This window comes from Rhea americana, unplaced genomic scaffold, assembly GCF_003343005.1.
Source record: "Rhea americana isolate MKP2758 unplaced genomic scaffold, rheAme1 scaffold_93, whole genome shotgun sequence".
NCBI lineage: Eukaryota > Metazoa > Chordata > Aves > Rheiformes > Rheidae > Rhea > Rhea americana.
Genome location: NW_028187122.1, coordinates 804038 through 816962, shown reverse-complemented (window position 1 = coordinate 816962; position 12925 = coordinate 804038). Strand labels below are relative to the sequence as shown.

Sequence of the window (12925 nt, the reverse complement as noted above, 5' to 3'; positions counted from 1 at the left end):
TTTTTTTTTAAGGTCTGTTATACCATCAAAAGACCTGAACAAGTATATCTGATGTAACTTTCATTCTAAACCATTGACAAAGGGTTTGATGCTACATTGGTAAAAATGTGAGCTGTTACGGAAAAGTTTATTAGTCAATACAGCTGAAATTGGTTTCCCTTCTTTAATGTTGTGTCATGTGTGAATTACCCAGGAATTTGTTGTTGTGAGATAAGGTGTTGAGAACAAAGTCTAGGAAGTAAATATTGCATTAAGTAGATGAGTTTAAAATGACCTGCTTGTTTTCAGTCCTCATGGTGATGTATTACATAGTCAGAGAATAATGTGGTCTGTTGTTTTGAATTTGGCTTTTTAAACTTGCTACCCTAATGAGAAAAGGGACAGTTAAAATCAATTTCAAGAGGTTTAGACAGAGTTGCCTGAAGACCGGGATGTCTGTTGTTACTCACTTAACCAATCTGCTTTGCTGAACCAATGACTAGGTTCAAGCCCTCCTTTAACTAGCATCTGTTGTCAGTGTGACTGGAATGGAAACGAAGCCCCAGTAAAAGTCAACAGATAAAGCCTCTGGCTATGAAAACTACACTTATGAAAACTTTCCCCACTGAAGCCCTGTCTAACAGAAAGCAAAATTAGTGATAATCTATTTGGTCTTAGTAGGAGTTGCCTGGACATCTCAGTTAGTTAAAAGCTTTTGTTACTTTTTGAGATACTGAGCTTAGTCCAACGGTCCAGTTCAGGTCTTACTTAGTTCTTTTTCAAATACAATGTTCATTGAGAGGAGATTTGTATAATAAAAACTGTTGCTTTGACTTATCCCCAAGAAGAACAGCAAGAGATCAGTGAATTTTCCTTAAAATGTGATATTAATTTATTTCTAGGTTAATGCCTGTTTTAAAAATCGGTGACTTTCTTAAGTTGCAGAGAGGGGACTAGGCTAAGAGAATGCACACTAGTGGTTTCTAAGAGCTGTTAGAGGAAAAGTATGTATGTGTGTGTGAGAGAGAGAGATCATGCTTGAAGCTTACTGGCTGTGATCTTCATGAACAACATGGTGGCTTGTTCTGGAGATGTTTGAAAAACCCCAGATCTCTAAACAGTCCTAGCAAAACTGCACTTGCTTGGGCTTGTGTGTTGTGCTAGTTGTCAGGATGCCCCCTATGTATGCTATATAAGCAGACAAATCCTGTATACCCTGCTAGTATCTGGGCAGCAGTCTTCATGACAGTATGCATGTAGAGATTGTTGCGTATGCCATAATTCAAAGTGCAATTACTGAGGCCTTTCCCGGAACTCTGCTGTGATTGATCCTGTTCTATTATTAGAACCCAGATAATAATACAGTCTTTTTTTGATTTTTTGTTGTTGTTGTTGTTGTTGTTCTGTGAAAAAGTTCACTGGATAAACTCAGGTGAGTTAAATATCAGGTCTTATGCCTTCATCATGTTCTTCTGAAGTGCCCATGTGTGCCACTCTTACGCATCTGCAAGATGCTTGTGTTACACCTGTAAGATGCAGAGAAGCAGCTGCTGACTGGTGTTGTGTGAATTCTCATCTGATCTGTGCCAGTAGATGAAATGAAAATGGACAACTTCTGATACAAAGCCTGTTCTTCAGCTCACATGTGAGAGGTGCTGGTGTCTATGACTGGTGTTCTGATGAGTGTCAATATGATGTACAGTTACATGCTGTCCTGTTTCAATCACTGTCATCAGTGATTCTTGGTGAAACATTGTGAAATCTTGTTTGGCATTTTGGAAGATTAGCGTGACATATTCTAGTTAGTGTTGAGCACATTCAGGTTACTGATGGCTTTTGCTGCGCCCTTGTGGATCTTGGGAAGGAAAATCATCTCCAATGAAACTGTCTGGAGAAAAAAAAGCAGTAGATGAAACTATTTCAGTCAGTGCTGCCTTTAACCACTCCCTTTTCCCAGTGCATCTTTTCTGAATGAAAATAAGACCTAGTATTTCAACTCTGTATCTCTTAGAACTGCTTATATCAGTAAGGGCTGCGGAACAGATCCCTCTGTTGGGTACTGTCATTGATTTTTGCTTATGCTGGTGACACATTCCTGTTGCTTTTTGCTTGGTGTTAACAGAGGGCTTCTGGAGCTGTGGTTCTCTACTTATGCATGGTGCCATCAAATAGTGTAAGAAGGCTGAATGGTGCTTTTTCCTTCTATATCCTGAAGGATATTCTGTTGATCTGTTTTCAGCTTCTTGCTGCAAGGCATTGATGCTAGCTCAGGTGAGCTCTGTCCTTCCCACCTGGCCACCAGCACTGGCTGTGACCATTCCTCACCAGACCAGCCATTCCCAACCCTTCTCTTGGCAACTTTTCAAGCGGCTTGAGTAGAAGTCTGACCTCTTTTGGCGATGGTTCCATGGCCAAAGTCTGTCAGGTTCACCAAGACTTCTGGGACACCAGCGGGAATTTAAGCTTAATATCATTTGCCACAACCATTCCCTGGATTGCCAGGGAACTTTACTGATTTGTCCCATGGAAATAAATGCTCTAGGCAGCAGACCAAACTCCCCTTCCATTGACATAGTAAAGTCCTGTCCAAAAACACACAGACTGTACCAATAAAATTTTCCTGCTGCATCATATTCAGTATATCTGCCAGATAATGAACATGCATTATGTTAGAAGTGCAGGCAAGTGCTGCAAAAGGTTGATCCGCTTTAAGAGATCATGATATAATAAATTCCTATGAAATCTCGGGATTTTCTTCAACTATAACCTTGAATTTGGGTTTTGAAGTCTTGTCTTGTGTTCTGAAGAGATCGGCCAGACCTGGAGACTGCTTCCTGTCATTGATTGGATGGCTTTCAGGTTGACTTTGCTTCAGCGTGGGGAATTCAGCAAAGGTTACACGGAGCCTGCCAGGGTTGAAGTGTTGGGACTGTGCTGCAGCAGGAGAAGTCCTGCGAAAGAGTAGTAACTGCCTTCCAACCCGCCTACAGCTGATGCTACTGTACGGATGAGGCTGTCGATGCCACTTGTCCTCCCACCGTGAGGAAGGGGTCAGGCTCCCTGTGCTGCCCTTCAGAAACTCTCGCAGTGAGCAGGTGGTATGGATGTGACCATGCATGGGAGCTGGTTCCTATAGTCCTGTGCTCGGCCGGATAAACATCTATTACAAAGTGGGAGCCGGCTCTGCAATTCCTGTAGAGCTGAGGAGTGTTACATATTTCAGGTGTAGTCTGCTGTGGTCAGCATTGAAAGGGAGGTCTGTCGTTGCATGTTGGGTCCCTCTCAGATATGGGCGAAACAGGGCAAATACAAACGCAAAGACGTTGCTGGCTGGATTTTCACAGGATTATCCTAGTTATGCAAAGAAAACTTCTAAACACGACTTTTTATTTTGTGATTATTTTTTAGTTTTGAGATATTGAGATGTCTGTATATTCCAATGAAATACTGAAAGCACTTGTCTTTGTATAGGAGATAACTGTTTAAAAAATTGCAGCTGATCTTATATTTAGGTAAAACATTTGTAGATAGGAAATTGTATAATGTTAAACAATTTTACACTGGCATGTGTTGTATAGTTTATACAAGACACTTCTGCAGAATTTTTTAGTTAGTAAATTTCTAGTAACATAAATGTATGGTTTTTGTATCCTTTCATGTATGTTCATTTCTCGGTATTACCACTTGCAGAATAATTTTTAGTTTCTTAAACTGTAATTGGTTATTTGTCCGTGGTTCAAAGGGTTACTGACTGCAGCAATAAAATGTTTCTATAAAAAACAAAACAAAACAAAACCGGCATAGTATCCGTTTTGTTTGGAAAAAAAAAAAGTTAGAGGCCTACTCTAGGGAAATGTTGAGCTCTACAGTAGTAGGATGATCGAAGTGAGTTACTTTTGGTGGAGAAAATAGAGGACTCTATTTTCAGTGTAGCAGGCCAATGCACTGTAAGGGTCAGTGACAATTTGATATTAAAACTTTTTGATAATCCTAAAGAGAGAGTTTACCATCAGAGCCAGTGGATTCTCTTTCATTGCAGTGACCTTGTTCATGTGCTTTGGGGTCAGAGGCAGGAATCCTGTGAAGAGTTTTCTGGCTTGTGTCATGCAGGAGGTGAGGAGAAAGGATTGCAGTGGCTCTTAAAATCTGTTGGGTTTCTTGAACGGAAACAGTGTTGTTCTGAATGTTTCATGTCTGAAATCAGAGTATTCATGTACATTGTTTTCTATGCAGAGCAGAAGAAGCTCGTTACCATAATTCTGTTCCAAGAAGAAAAGTAATTTTGTATAAGCATGCAGTTATGAGCAGCTGCGCTTTGCCGGATGGCATGAGCACGGTTTAAGTGCTGCATGTGTTGGCTTTCATGCTGTGACCCAGGCTCAGAAGTGGGAAGTCTTAGCTGTTTTCTGTGGATAGATTTCTAGCACCAAGAGGTCAAGGAGAACAGCCATCTGTACAGCTGTGAGAAATAAAGCCACAAGTGCTGAAGAACAACAAAGATCTGGAGGCATTGTCTGTAGTGAACACAGGAGGGCACAAGGAAATGTTTTTTTCTTGTTGTTCTTGTGTGTGTGTATTTACACACACACGCACACACACACACACATATATATGTTAGCATATGATTAGTTTTGAATTTTATTTTAGCTGAGAAAGGGGAGGAGGGTCTTAATATCGCAGCCCTAGAGAGGTATTTTTCATGATGAACAGAAGGCATTCTCCTATTTTCCTTGAAGTGAAGTAAGTCTGGTTGTAGTAAATCATGCTACTTGTCTAAAGTTTATAGAATCCACCAGCAAGGCCATTATACAAAAATACTTTCCTAGAGAGATCCTAAGACAGTTTCCAGATCCTGCTGTTTGATTGACAGTCCCTGGGATAAAGACTTGATAGGCAGCTTAAGGAACAGAGCCTGAAGAGCTGTCTGTCCTCTGGGTAAATGTGCTCCTCATCTTAGGTTCAGTCATCCCAAGTGAATTATAAAACTGCTTCTTTCCTCTTGCAAATTTTGTTTCCTCCTAAAAGGGTCTTACTATCACCCTGTGAAGAGTATCCATCTCTGAGGCAGAGCAGAGCAGTGCTCAACAGCACAGGGCACAGCAAGATGACTCCAGGAAATACTGAATTTCACAGCTATTCTCATGGAACTGGAGCGTGTGGTGAGTACACTTCTGTCATTTGACTAGCCAGACCAGCATGACTTGCCTCTGGGATCAGAAGGCAGGAGAGCAGCAGCTGGGTTGGTAAAATCCACCTGAGTGCTCTCTCGAGGCTGTGGAGGGGTCAAATTTTGCAGCTTTCACTGCTGACACATCAGTTCCTCTGAAAATCAGGCCCCGGGAGTCTCTGAGAGTCAGACTTCTGTCTGCTAACCTGTTCTGGTGGGAGCCGTTGCGGAGAGGTCTGAGGGAAGTGAAGGTGATAAAGTGAAAAAAAGTGAGATTCACAGAAATCGCCCGATGGAGGGGACACCAGCTGTCTGCAATGGTTTTGTCAGGAAGCCAAAGTCAGAAAAACAGCTGGGGTGGTGGTGACTCTGGCCAGGCGTTTGTGGGTCACAACATGTGAAGCAGGAGGCAGATGTGCTGTGTTGAGCAAAACGGGCTGGCTTTTGCTGAGACCAGTAATGCTGAGGTGTAAGCTGGGAGGCTGAGCTGCCCCAGAGATGAAGCCTGCTGCAGGCCTGGCTGTTTCAGGATCACATATAGCCAGTAGCACTAGGAAGACCATGTGTTGCTGCTCAGTGCATCCTGCAGGGACTGTGCATCCTCCTCCAACCCTCCTCTTCCGCACAGCCACCCTGTGGACAGAGCATTGCCCTGTGATCTTCCCTCTCTCTTTCAGACTTCCTCATCTCCAGCCTGTTCACGCAGATCACATTCATTTTGCTTATGCAAGTCCACTTTCCTTCCTCTTTCCCCACTTCCTCTTTCACCACCATCACTATTTCTCAGTCACTTGGCTTGCTTTGGGCAAGGCTGGGCAGAGAGGACATAGGAGGCTTGCGCTAGAAGGAACCAAATTACATCAGCACGTGATCCATAGGGATGACTGTGGAATTGCCCAGAATGGATGCTGTGAAACTGAAGCACAATGTCCACCTGCTGTGTCAGTTTGTCCTGTAAATCCTCTGGATTCTGTTCTCTGTGTAGGACACTCTCTGACATTTTGCGAGATAGAGTGCAACGTTACCACAATACAGTCAGAGGAGGGTGCTCTTTTACAACCCTAGGATGGATGGCCTCAGAAAATCGAGCAAGAATATCTCATTATAGAACAAGAACCAAACACAAGCAAAATCCATTCCTCCTGGCCGAACAGAGAGAGGGGAATGTCTTTCAGAAGAGAGGTGGAGGAGGTGGAGATCCATCCTTTTCTTTTTGGGGAAAAGAAGCAGGGGCAAGTTCAGTGCATTATTTGGAACAGAATAATTTGAAATGTGATATTGCACAGAGAGGGCCAAGCGATGATGAACTCTAAGAATAGTTTTCAAAGGTTTTCACTGGGGAAAAGGCGAAGTTGGTAGCAGAGGAGTTGGGAGATGAAGACGGAGAGGAGACCTTACTTTGAGTGTGATAAGGAGCTGAATTAAGTTGTCTCAAAGGTTTTATCATGGTGGGGAGGCGAGGGGGGAAATAACTATGCATAAAACAACCAGGAAGCCTCACAGAATAGAGGAAGAATACTACCACTCAGGAAGTGCTTGTTAAATCCCCAAACTTCAAAGGAGCAGACTTCGAATCCTTAGCATTTTAAGAGTGCGCTAAAATCAACCTCCCAGTCATTTTTCCTGGGAGCCCCTTGCTGTGCTGAGTGGCTCTGCTACTCCCCTTTCTTCTTCAAAGGCCACCTACAAGTAAGGCAGGCCAAGCAGATTTGAGAGAATCACCATTAGAGCTGTAGGAGAAGGAGCTGAAGATTCAAAGTCCCAGACCTGCAGCTGTAAAATGGTGTTTCTTTCCACTAGTTTGGTGCTCACAGTGGTCCACGGTGTTTTTTCAAAAGCAGAGAAGTGAGTTGGCCCTGGATCTGTCCTCTGCTTCCTGCTCTCAGGGAAAGTGTTCTGCCACTGAGAGCATTTGTGGGCAGATACTTCGGAAAGGGGCTGCACAGAGAGTCATCGAACAGCCAGGTGGCTCAGGTGTGGAAGAGTGGCTGGGGGCTGATGGGACAAGAGGTTCATTTGTCAAGGCAAACACTTATTTTTGTGGTTTGGGGAGTATGACAAATATCTTGGGCTGCAGACTACTCCATACTGTACTCCGTATCTGCTTTTGACCTGAGCATCCCCAAATAACCCTCAAAGCACCATTGTCCCCATCTTGCAGATAAACTGAGATCTCTCTAGAGCCTGGTTTGCCGCTAGTCTTGCTCTCATATTTAACTTCTTTCTCTTGAAAATACCATGTTAAATGAAAACATTCCATTTCCAGCTCTGCAGGGTTAGCTAAGCCATATTCTGTGTTGTGCTAAATGAGATGAAGGACCGCATAAATACCACCTCAGAAATGATAGGAAATTCATGGGGAGGGAGATTCAAGACCCTTGAAGCCTGGCTGGTCCCTTGCGTAAAAGATGTAATGGTCTTGTAGTAAGTGATGATATTGCAACTTATTTTGGGTTTATGAGAGCTTTGTCTGGTATCTGCTTTGTCACAGCCTGGATGGCACAGCAAACATGCTCTGTGCTGAGTTCTGTAGTCCTGAAGTTAATTCCTGGACCCTCCAAGCTGGGACAGAGACAGACTTACAAACAAGGAGCTTTTTCTTGTTGTTCTGGTGGAGTAATACACAATTAGCATCCATATGTTCTCATAGATTAATCCCATGTCTCTTATATTATTTATGTTCCTTGGAAATTTCTGTAGGCTCTTCTGATCTCCTCAATCATTTGTTAATTAGTGTGTTGCATCATTCCTCCCCACCCTCAATCTTTTATTAGCATACTTCAAGAGAACCATCTGCCCATTCATATTAGCTGTAGCCTCAGGAGGGCTATGAGGTATATGTGAAATCTTCACAGAACAACCTTGTTTTTCATTGGCATGGGGAATAAAGGGGAGATAAAGAGGATAAAGAGCAACTGACGTCTGCTGTGAAATTACATGTGGTAAATCTGAGTGATACTTAGGGGAATGGGGCCTGTGAATAACAAGCAGCAATATTCATGGCAGAGTAGATGTGCCCTTTGTAGAAGACTGTTTTAACCCCTCTGCTGACATGGCCAGCTCAGGAATAGCAGCATTTCTTACTTTATGGACCCAGTTCTCAGCTCCGTGCTTGTGAGTGCGAAGATCTGGCTCCTGCCTTGTAAAACTATTTTCAAGTGAGAAGTGAGGTGGGCAAGACCTAGACAGGCTCAGGCTCAGGCGAGGCAGTCCTAGTGCTGCAGGGCATCGTTCCTCACTGCCAAGGTAAGTGGCTTGGGGAGAAACAATCCCAGGCTCCTTGCGTGTGTCGGGTCTGTGACTAGGAGGGACTGCCCAGTTTTGCAAGCAGTTTCTAGAGGCCCTGTGCTGTGTCTCAGCGACTGCAGGCATGAAGGCATGAAAGGCATGAAAGTAGTTATTGACAATGATTAGATATCAATTACTTCATGGTCTCTTGCTTTTTCCCTGCTGGTAGTGATCAAGCAAGGAGGTAACATTGCACTTCATCTAACAGCAGTCCCGTTGACCCTTCTGTGCACCCACAGTGTGGTCCGTGAGCTGCTGGCTGCAGCCTACTGGGCTTTGGCCCCGCTTCTCTCTGCAGCCACTTACCTGCTTTTTATGCCCATCGGCGCTCCACAGCTCCAGGGCTGCTCCTCGCTCTGTCCCTGGCGCTGCTAGAGGACACTGGCTGCACAGGGCCGGGCTGGGCGGCGCAGCGGCTGGCCCGGGGCGCTGCTACCAGCTCAGCATCCAGCGGCTGCCTGCCCATGTGTTAGTCATTTCACATTTCTGCGTGTTTTCAGTAGGATCAAGAGCACCACAGTGCGGGAACAAGGTGACTAGGCACAGGCAGCACGTCCGATTCTCAGGGCTCTGCCTCTCTGCCTCTTAAATGTGAGGCTACACAGTTTAGGTTTTGTTGTAATGGGAATTTGGATCTACCTGAAGCCTGGAGAGAAAGTCCTTGTGACCAGATGTGTTGGTGGTTTCCAAGAGCCTGGCTCACACAGGGCTATAGACCAGTGGTGCCTGGGTGCCTTGCACGGAGCAGTGTATGGGCTGGTGCCTTGGTCAGGGTATGCCAAGGCTGCAGTGCTGCATAGGAGACCCTGCACCAGCAGGAGGAAAACATCAGTGCCAGACCACGTCTCACATCCTGCACCTCCCTTGGCTTTGGTGCCCATCACCATCTTATCAAAGGGATCACCCTTCTTCCATAAAAAACAGCTGCTGGAAGAGAAGGGAGAAGCAGCGAGAATGGCTGTGTTTTTCAAGGGGGTTGGAGGTTTTTACAAAGGAAGCAGGGACACAAGATCAGGGTCCCCCTTGGCCTGAGCAATTCAGCAGTATCTCCATCCCCAGGACTGCTCTTGCCACTGAATCATGTTCTGGGTGCAACTCTATCGTCCTCTTGCGGCTTGATTGCTGCACTGGAAGGAATCCAGGGTGGTGCTGGGGCAGCTGGGGAGGAAAAACACTGTAAGGCAGCATCTGATCCCATGGCCTAAACTTTAGGTCACTCCCCTTGGATCCAACCACAGGATCCTGTTGCTATTTCCCGGAGTGGTTTCCTTGTTTGACATTAAGCAGCCTCGTGGCAGTCCTAGTGCCTTCCCATGTTCCCCACTGCCAAGGTAAGTGTCTTGGGGAAGGCTCCTTGCATGTGTCGGGTCTGTGACGAGGAGGGACTGCCCAATTTTAGACCTCAGCGTGATTCTGTTCTGGGTTTTGATACAGTGTGGATCTCCCATGAGAGAACTAATGTTTATAACTTGATAAAGTGGCTGCTTCCGCTTTTTATAGAGGGAAATAGGATCCATCTCACTTCTCAAGATTTCAGTAAAGTGTTTGAAACTACTACTAATAAATGATGTTAGTAAACCATCACAGCTGGAAATAAAATGGAGAGATGTTAAAAATAACAGACTGAAAAGAGAGATGTGAAAGGAACTGGACAGAAGTAACAAATGCACTTGTATAAGTTTCAGGAACAGGACTGAGCTTATCTAATACATTCTTGAATGATTTTGGTAAGAAAAGTTGCAATAATGTAGGGAAATGCCTGAGTCACACCTCCATACAAAGGTGGCCAGAACAACTTGAAAAAAGAACTGATGACCCAGGGAAACAGGAAGCTGTTGAAAAGCTCAATCAGAACTGAAACATGAAGAAACATGGAAAATCATGAGTGGAGATATGGACAATACTTTGCTCCACATTTTCAGCAAAAGTGAAGGTGGTCTTGTCTGATAACAGCTAGTTCTGAAGCACTTGATGTGTTAAAAGGTTTTTTCAGGTAACTCTTTCAGTGAAGACTAAGAAATTTGGTGCTGGCAGCACTCACATAAAATTGTCCTTGGAAGGGATCACATTGTAGTAGCAAGGATCCCTTGCTGATTAAACCTCAGGATGAGAGATCAGATCTCTGGGCTGCAGCTCGCAGCTGCCTTGGGTGTGTCACGGCCAGTGTGCAATCTTGCACTTCTGAATGCTAATTAAAAAGCAGCGGCAGACTAGAAATTCACGCTGATCAATTCAGCAGAGCCAAGGAAGGTTCAGTGAATTTCTTGCATGTCTGCATGTAAATCTCTGCTCTGAGTATGGAAGAGCCATGAACTCCAACAGAGCCACAGTACAGCAAATGGTTGAGCCTCCATTTGTATAGAAGATAGGATGTAGAAAATGTAGGAGACCTTTTATGACTCGTCTGGGTGAGTGTATCTTGGTATCGTCCCGCTTCTGAGAGAGAAGAACAGGACTCTTTTTTCAGAGCATCACAGGCTGCCCATGTTTCCATTTGGCTGTGGTGGGTAAGTAAGGCAGGCCACAACACATTTGGGGTAGCTGCAGTTCTCGAAGCTGAGCTAGAAACACAGTGAACACATCTGGCAGTGTTGCCCAGCAGCCCAATACATGGTACAGAGAAGCAGCTCACCAGCCACATGGGAGTGAGTCCTGAGGCAATTTGAAACTGGGCTTGCCAGAACAGAAATGGGCAAAGCCAGTAGTAACTTCAAACTGTTGACTTTAATCCCTCTCTTCCTCTATTTTTGAAGGTTGAGAGCTGATAATGCCAGCCCAGCTTCTTGTGTGAGACAAGCTAACGTGCATGGAGTGTCTCAGCTGAGAGCACTACAGTAATATCTTTAGTAAATGCGGTGCCTAGCACCTCGGGTGCAAGTGTGCCCTTAGTAAAGCATTTCTGGGCAAGTTTTAATTTAGCTTGTTTTGTGTATCTGTTACCGGAAATTCATGGCAGCACAGAGACTGACAAGGCAAATTGCCTAAGGAAACCTTGTACACCTCGTACAGCTCACACCAGGGTGAGTAATTGCTACTGTTGCTGCTAGTATCTTGTTCAGCAGATAGCTATATTAATTTGCACATTGTCCAAATGTGCTGCAGGTGCATAGAGGGGTTTCAAACTGGTTCCTCACTCCAGTGATGGGGATTAGGCAGAACTGCAGAAATTTGGGTTGAAATAAACATTGAAACTATGTAATATAACTCCAGGGAGGAATCCGTGAGATGTGCGAGACAGGCTAAATACATTTCACTGTTAAAAGCCTCGGACAGTGTGAAATGAAGATAGCTGTTGAGTATCTGATGGTCTTGCAGAATGTTGAGTTTGGAAGAACTTGAACTTTTGACAGCCAGGAAACACGAAGCTTGGTCTTACCACAGAGCAGTAGTGGAAGGGCGGCAGGACCTATGTACTGTGAAAGGCCCAAACTTTCTGTTTTCAGCACAGGATCAAGCAGCTACTGCTGGCAGCAGAGTGAAGGGGGGAATCATCTGCTATATAACAGGAATGAGAGTGTGTGATATTTTGGTTGTCTGATAAAAATGTAGGAGAATAGCATTACCTAGTCTTGATGCCTGAGCGTGGAAGAAGCACAGGCAGCTCCTCTGTCATCTTAATGACAGCATCCTTTCTATAGCAGAGATATGGTACTTGCTACGTGCAGGGTGCGGATGGTGAAACTGTAAGCTTTTTAGAGTGATTTGTGGAAATGGTGCTGGGGTATGTGTACAGTTCTGATGCGTAGATATGCTAGCGGTTAGTGTTATGCATAAGTGACAGGGAGCCTGACAAGATAACAAAAATGCAGAGAATATAAAGGAGATCATGCAGATAAGGATTTGTGGGTGTCTAGACCCAAGAAAGAGATGACAGACATACGTGAATTTGCACATTTGTTATACAATGAGGGCAGAGTATGCTGTGAGGATATAGTGAGTAGATCTGGAGGATACTTTAGCGATAGGATATATGAAATGTGCATGTCGGGGTAGATGATAGCAGTACATTGAGCTGGAATAGTGTACACATAGAGCTAGGTGTAGGACTTGGACACAGAGCAGTGAAGACGCCTGCGTACTGGGGTGATTAGGAGAGGAGATTACAGAGCGTGGAGCAGTTTGAGGGTGTCAGCGAACAGCTGTGGCGATGTGGCGTGGAGGTGACGAGGCTCACTGCTGAGTGAGGTTGAGCTGTGTAGCTGCGCCCGGCAGGAGCGCGAGGTTGCTCTGGAGAGCAATGCACAGTGTGCAGAGCTCTGTGTGAGCGCTGCGCTGCGCCGTGCAGCTGTGGGGAGGTACGAGAGGAAAGTGCTGTGCCCAGGTCCGTGTAGGGGGTGCTGGCGTGGAGCTGGGTGCAGGGACGGGTGCCCTGAGAGGGCAGTGTGCAGACTGCGGCACAGGGTCGCAGCGCAGGTGTCCCGGGGTGGGAGAGCCGGGACAGAGGTGTAGCGCGGGGTGCAGAGCAGCAGCGCGGGCCGGGGCCGCAGCGGA

The 12925-nt window shown here is 45.2% G+C and overlaps 2 protein-coding genes across 6 annotated transcripts in view; both read left to right on the top strand.

The window, feature by feature from the left end:
• The window catches only part of MARCHF8 (membrane associated ring-CH-type finger 8), a 102700-nt gene extending 98968 nt beyond the window's left edge, over positions 1-3732 (top strand). For all 5 annotated transcript variants that reach the window (XM_085324774.1, XM_085324777.1, XM_085324773.1 and 2 more), the window contains one exon: positions 1-3732. This exon is cut by the window's left edge and continues 1225 nt beyond it. The gene's annotated coding sequence lies outside the window, so the exon portion shown is untranslated.
• Positions 3733-5050: 1318 nt separating this feature from the next.
• ALOX5 (arachidonate 5-lipoxygenase) overlaps positions 5051-12925 on the top strand; it is a 39084-nt gene continuing 31209 nt past the window's right edge. The window contains exon 1 of the mRNA XM_085324766.1: positions 5051-5138. Within this exon, the coding sequence (XP_085180892.1) occupies positions 5121-5138 (18 nt within the window). The 5' untranslated portion in view covers positions 5051-5120. The remainder of the gene's footprint in view (positions 5139-12925) is intronic.